The 6831-nt window shown below is 44.5% G+C and overlaps 1 protein-coding gene across 1 annotated transcript in view; it reads right to left on the bottom strand.

Moving 5' to 3' along the window:
* Positions 1-451: 451 nt before the first annotated feature.
* The window catches only part of LOC119459009 (kinesin-like protein KIF20A), a 92563-nt gene continuing 86183 nt past the window's right edge, over positions 452-6831 (bottom strand). The window contains exons 12-13 of the mRNA XM_049671544.1: positions 6625-6746; positions 452-1428 (exon numbers count right to left, since the gene is read on the bottom strand). Coding sequence (XP_049527501.1) covers positions 1305-1428; positions 6625-6746 — 246 coding nt within the window. The 3' untranslated portion in view covers positions 452-1304. The remainder of the gene's footprint in view (positions 1429-6624; positions 6747-6831) is intronic.

Here is a 6831-nt window from a genome sequence, read left to right as displayed (position 1 = left end):
CAAACAAAGCATTTAGTGGCTCGGACAGCTATTAGAATCGATGCCTTAATCTCTAACCTCACCTGAAACATGTAAATTAGGAGGAGCATCAATACACAGATACAGTGCCTCATTGTTGCATGTCATTTCACTGCAGCCGACTGTTTGAGTCGTCGGCTCGACAACCTTAGCGGCTTGTATGGCAATTTTATTCGAGGCCTCGAGCTCTAACTAGCCTAGAGCAAGTGCCCCAGGAATGATTGAAACTTCCAAATAGAATACTTGGACTAGGATGAATTTTTTAGCAAATGGCAAACTACTTTCCAAGAAGTTGCCTTCGTAGCTTTGTGTAACTACCAGGTGGACGCCAACGTTTTCATTCAGAATGTGCGTACAACCACTTGTATTGCAGGAAAAGGTAGACATGCTTTTTCAGACTCAAAAGAAAAAGACACGTAGGACTCTTGTGGGCTCGGAACAACGTTTATGCAACAAAATTTCTTGAACTCGCCAAAACTTGCAAATGTTCTGCAGTTGATTGGCACTAATGCAAGAGCTTTAGCTCACTAGACTGTGAGCTGATGCATCAATAATGACTCATGACCACCCTTCAGTTATTCTAATTATTGCTGTATTAGTTTAACATTCAATATGCTAACTTTATTATAGATTCACATACTTATTTGTACTGGAGCAATGCTGTCAACAGCCTCTCAGCTTGTTATAGTCGCATCGACACTGGTCAACAAAACCGCGGACACCCAGAAATGTCAATGAACTTTATTAAAAATTCATGTAACGCCTGTTTTGGTTCATTGCTGCATGAGTAAATGTACATATCAATTGGGACAAAATATTCGGCCATAAAAAGATTCCTTTGTCCCTTAACACATGATAAATCACGAAATATTTGCATAAATAAGACAATTTAAACGAATGCTAAAATTCCAGCATTTCATGATAAAATAGTAAAGTGGGCTATACAATTACATTCATTTAGGAGCGAACTGATGTTAGCAGCTGCTAACTGAATGTAGCAAGTATGAGTAAACACATGGTTAAAATTGGCACTAAAATGTTGAATAAAAGTTAAATATGACAACTTACAGAAATGACATGGAGACTATTTACAATGAACACAATGCGAGGGCTGACTGACACAAGTGCCAAGTACCGCCCCGTGTCCAGCTCCAACACTGCCCTGCTGGATGTGCGAACAGTGCAGCATTTGTTTTGCAGGCATTGTGCGATATAAAATATGTCAATTAAAGTACGACTCAAGGTCACTAAAATTTTAATTAAAAGCAGCGTTTCATTTTTTCGAATTATTCCTTGGCCTGCCTGCAAGCATTTGTTCTCCGAGTTGAGGCTGGCCGTTCAGTGCACAGCTCGACGAAGTTGGCATCCGTGGTGACTGGATGGCATTGATTCAGCGTTCCTGCAGCCACACTGCACATAGCAAGCAGAGGTTCTTGTTGTTTATGCACAAAAAGAACAATAACAATAAAAGAACATAGCATCAAGGTCTCAAAAGGTTAATAAATTGTCCGGACAGTGCTCGGTGAAACACTCCCAGCGTAACAGCGCGGACCGAGTATAACAGTGCTATCAAATGCTGGCAAGTAGTATAGCTGGTGCTCACTCACTAAATGCAGTATGCAAAATACTCCAGCCTGCGCAAGTCAGTACGCATCCGGTATAATGAACATCTAGTAATTTGCAGATTTCACTTTTTCAGCTCGCACATCCTATTAGAGCGGATGGCTCATTGCCGTTTTATTTTCGCTCCTTCACAGAAAGTGTCAGAGCCTACCAATGCATTTACTGCCTTTTACTTCTATTATTGCGATAGCAATTATATGGACACTCCAAAGCAGATTTCTGCCGTCGGCGTCGCCGTCGGCGTTGCCGTCGCCGTCGCCGTCGCCGTGAGGTTCCGTATGACGTCAATGGAGATGAAATCGTCGCCGCGCGCCGCCGAACGCTGTATGTGCGAGTGAAAGGGCGCGAGGGACGCGCGCTTTCACGGGGAGTGAACGCACAGCGGAGAACAAACGCGCGTTCTGTGCCGTGCTCCCTTAAGGGCTGCAGAAGTAGGCGTCTCTTTCCTCCTTTACAATCACCATATATGTAGAGCAAACGCGCCTTCTTCTGACGCACGAAAGGCCGTGGGAGGGGGGGGGGGGGCAGGGAAGGGAGGCGACGTTTAGCTGCGGCACCAAGTGCCTATTTATATCAGAGGCTCCGGCAACAGTCACCAACGCCGCACGCATTTTGTGCGAACGCGGGCAAAACGCCGACGGCGTCGACAACAGTGCTGTGTGTTGCCGGTGCTGCTGCATGTCCAAGTTTGAACAGCGGATAAAACTACTATCCTTACTCCGTATAGCTCTCTACTAAGTTGCTATCGCAATTGATGCTTCGCCTTTCGGGTGAAACTGCGACAACTTTTCATTTTAAAATTAATATGCTTAATAAAATTCCTTCTGCTTTCCCCAGTTAAACATGTCAAGATTCCCGTCTTCTGAAACAGATGGACAAGCACCAGTGACAATGCTCAATGAGGTGAACACTCCGCACCAACATTTGCACTGCAGAACTGAATACCAATAAATACTTACATAAAGCTGTCAGTGATGCTTTTGCGCGAACGGCGCAACCACCGTAATTATGGCTATTTTTTTTTACGCGACTAAGATTCGCTACCCTCTCATGCAAGCACTTTAGAAATAGAGGGAAAAAAACAGATTTCAGCTGTATTAGTAGATTGCCCTTCCACAATACCAGAAAAGCCAGTCTCATTGTGAGAAGACGCTTGGTTAGCCAGAAGAGAAACGAAAGAAAGGTGCCAACGCTGCCTTGAAATTCCCACACAAGCTAGCTGCGATGTCATAGAATTTGCTGCCATCTCCTGGGGCCTAGTTAAATTTTTATCGGTAAGAACATACGAAATCGTATTCGAAAAGAGCCAAAGACCAAACTTGGCAACTTTCAAGAAAATTTACTGAACCACAACGACCGAAAAGCGAAAAAAAATGTCATTGCTGACGTCACACTGACGTACCGGCCCCGTGGTTTGGGCGTGAAATAAAAATTAAGCTTTTACCATCATTTTCTCTTGCAGTAATCAACCTATACTGTGAAATCAATGAAAGTGCACTTCAAGAATACTTTATCAATCTAAATTCATCCAGTGTCAACTTCAGTGTGCCTTTGAAGAGCACACATTGTGGAGACTTCCACTGCTTTGGGACATAGCTTCAGCATTGCTTTGGGATAATGGATGAATCAACCAAAATTTGTTTCACACCCCTTGATACCACAGAGCAAAATTTGTGGGCTTGTTACAAATAAACTCAAGTGGGCGCATGTCTAGTAGGACAGAATGCCTTCATATTCACAAGCTATTCTCAGTATCTATCTTGACATGGATGAAGGCAAGCACCAATGCCTGGAAAGGCATTGGTGCCGGTTTCAAATCCCGGACCAGGACACATTGTCCTTCAACTACAAGGCTTTCTTTCCGAGATACCCACATCAGTTTCCTTTGTAGATTCATGCTACAGTCGGGCAGATGTCAATTTTTTTCTTTCGCAAACTTTTTTTCACCTTGCAGACTTCTGCAGAACTGATTTGGCAAACAAACACTGCAATGTTTGTTTGAAGAATTAATCCCACGTAAAAAATTGACGGTGCATCTATCCTTTAGAGATGACTGGCGACTTTAATGCTATAGTAGCGATCTTAGGGTTGTTGGGTAATTGTTGATATGCTTGATATAATGATTATTATGAAAGGCAGCACATGTCCAGTGAACCAAGATGGTTTAAGCTTGATTTTGAACCCAGTTCAGTCAACACAGCATACTTATGCTCTGCCCATTTGACCATGCACTGCTTAGTGACCCAAGTTGCCGAGAAAGAAGTTAGAGGGTGAAGTTCCCAAGGAATGCCAATAGCATTACAAGTTGCAAGAGACAAGCAAAAAAATAATAAAAGACTGGAGATAACCTTATGACAAGCACACCAGTTTATGGTACACTAGACTGGTTGGTTTTGAGTCCTGAAGAGCATTGTGGATGGAGTCTAAATTTAGGAGGATAAATGAAAAAGTAATGGCAGTTATCTTCATTTCTACACAGGAAGAAAACCTACGCATAACTTTTCGACTTATGTCCCCTGCATGGCAATGTACCTTTGGTATTGTTCAATCAGCTTCTGTAGGCCGTCCGTGAAGGTGTTTGGTTGCGAACGAACGCACCAGTGGCGCACCAACGGGGGGGGGGGGATTCGGGGGTTCTAACCCCCCCCCCTGAGGCCCACTTAACCCCCCCCCCCTTTTGTTTAACCCCTTTTCTTTCCTTACGCATTTGAGTGCTGCAACTAAGATGTAAGACGCGCAATCGCTTGCACACTCGCAAAAAGTGCATTTTTTTGACAATTTACCGTGAAGAAATGGAAATTAGTGCTGTTTAGATGGTATTGACAAACTGTCAACCCCCCCCCCTGGCAGAGATCCTGGGTGCGCTACTGGTACGCACCATTAGCGTGACCTCGTCGTGTGAACTGAACTGATGACCACGCAGCGACCCCTTCAAATGGCCGAAGATGTGGTAATCTGATGGTGCCAAATCGGGGCTCTACAAAGGGTGTTGCCCTTGTTGTACAAGGCCTGCCATGGTCGTAGTGTGGTTATCAGTACAGGTACACCTTTCTGTAGCAACGAAAGGAAAGCTAAAGCGGTCAAGTGCACAGAAGTACAAGCTCTCCAGAAAATAGTCCTACATTTTCACCCGTGCTAGTTTAAACTGGGGTAGAAAAAACAAACATGTTATTTACTGCAGCAAAATAAGACGATACAATACTTTGTGGTAAGGTAAGGTTAACCAATTCTCTTGCTTTTCTTTTCCACATTTGGGTAAATACAAAACCACCCAGCATAGAAGCTAAACCAATTCAATAGATTTGGGAAAATACAAAACCATCCAGCATAGAAGCTAAACCAATTCAATATATAACCAAAAGCACTGTCAAGCTCCGCCCCTTCATTGTCACAGAAAGTGATCCACAAGAATCTGTTAAGATTGATAAAGTATTCTTGACGAACTCTACTTTCAGTGATTTTGCCATAATAGGTACATTATTAGAGCCATAGTTTCACCTGAACTCCAGGGTTGGTATGTCAGCATGAGGTCGTGGATTGCAGAGTATTTTCTCGCATTACGGCTATTGAAGTTCTGTAGAAATTGTTGAAACTTCCTACGTTCAGTCTTTGGCTCTTTTAAAGCACAATGTTGTTGACAATGACAGTTACAATGTAGTTACAATGGACAGCCTCTTACAACGCTAAATGATAAGGGATACACCGACCTCAGGCTGCATTGTAATTATATTCGAGCCAAGTTCACAACTTATGGTAATTAAAAAAAAAGTGAAATACTCCAAACAAGGGGTCTAAGTAAAGTGGAACTTCATTGGTACGATCCCATTTCGTACAATTTCTTGGTGCCAACGTTCACGATCGAGAACAGGAAACAAAATTATGTAATACAGTTATGTTTTTTTTACTGATTAACAAGTTTCCGGAAAACACAACAGTTAGGCATTAACGTTCAGTACATTGCAAAAATGCAATCGTATATGATACGTTTTCAGGCTGCTAAGTCGCACATGAACAAGAATAGGCGTGAGGCGCATACGATTGAGAGCGGCAGGCGGCTGCCACGGCAATCTACTCGCCCACCTCTCCCACGTGAAAACACTGGCACACTCAGTTTTCTCTTCCGGTACCCGCAGATCTCCACGGAGTCGTCGCCATTTCCTTCCTCCATGGACTGTGCAAATCGTATTCAGAGCTATCGCCGCCAATGCCTATCACGCATCTTTACCTATTTCTTTGACAGCGTATGTGGCGTTAGCGCTGTTGTAAGGGTACTGCATGCTTTTAATAAGCGATAACACAAATGCAGCATCATTCCCTGTGCCGCCGGCAGTAGGGAACAAGCTGAATTTCGTTTCAGATTCCAGTCTAAAACACTATGCAAAATTTAATGACGTTTCACTTCGTGAACGCGGGTTACACGCATGGATGCCGCGAACCTAGGAGCCGCCAACATGGACAGCGAGCACTGCGGTGTCAAAGCACAAACGGAAAGTGCGCGAACGCGGCGATTGTCTTCACCTCCAGGCGCCTTCCTCCTCCGGCACTCTCTTCCCTCTCAGCGAAAAACACTCGCCAATTTGACAGACGGGGCATCCATGCTTTCACGTAAAAGGAAAATGTCAAAGCGTGTCTTGGGCCACTCGAACCACCCACCAGCTCGATGCATGTTGGCGTCTCGTGCCGCAACAATTCTTGGCGAGTAAGCACGTCATAACTTCCCGGAAGCTTACCCAGGTCGAATTTGAGGAGTGCGAACACAAGCCTGCTGAAACCGCAAAAACTACAACGCGCGACTCGGGCCTCTCGGGCCCCACCAACTCGACGCCCGTCGGCGTCTCGCATTCGCGCATCGCTTCGCATCATGTAGTTGTCAACAACGGTTGCAGTTTGCCAAACTTTTTAGCGACTTCGGGTCATACGTTTTCTCGCTTAGTACGTATGAACGAGTGCTCCTCTACAAAAGTGAAGTACACGATTCCTCACCTGCTACTTGAGCCCCTGAAAAGCATGCCAGCCATGAAGTTGCCAAAACGTGTCAACGATGATGACTCGGCGTTGTCGTCGGCAAGGACAGCACGGTGATCCTTGAAGTCTTGTTCCTCCTCCTGGGTAGTAACAAGTGAATGCACGTGCAAGTGGTCACTAAGTATTATACTACATTCCGCACGCCTTGGCACGCCATAGTTGGGG

This window comes from Dermacentor silvarum, chromosome 7 (assembly GCF_013339745.2).
Source record: "Dermacentor silvarum isolate Dsil-2018 chromosome 7, BIME_Dsil_1.4, whole genome shotgun sequence".
NCBI classification, from domain to species: domain Eukaryota; kingdom Metazoa; phylum Arthropoda; class Arachnida; order Ixodida; family Ixodidae; genus Dermacentor; species Dermacentor silvarum.
Note: the sequence above shows the minus strand (reverse complement) of the source record. Positions and strands in the feature narration are given on the sequence as shown.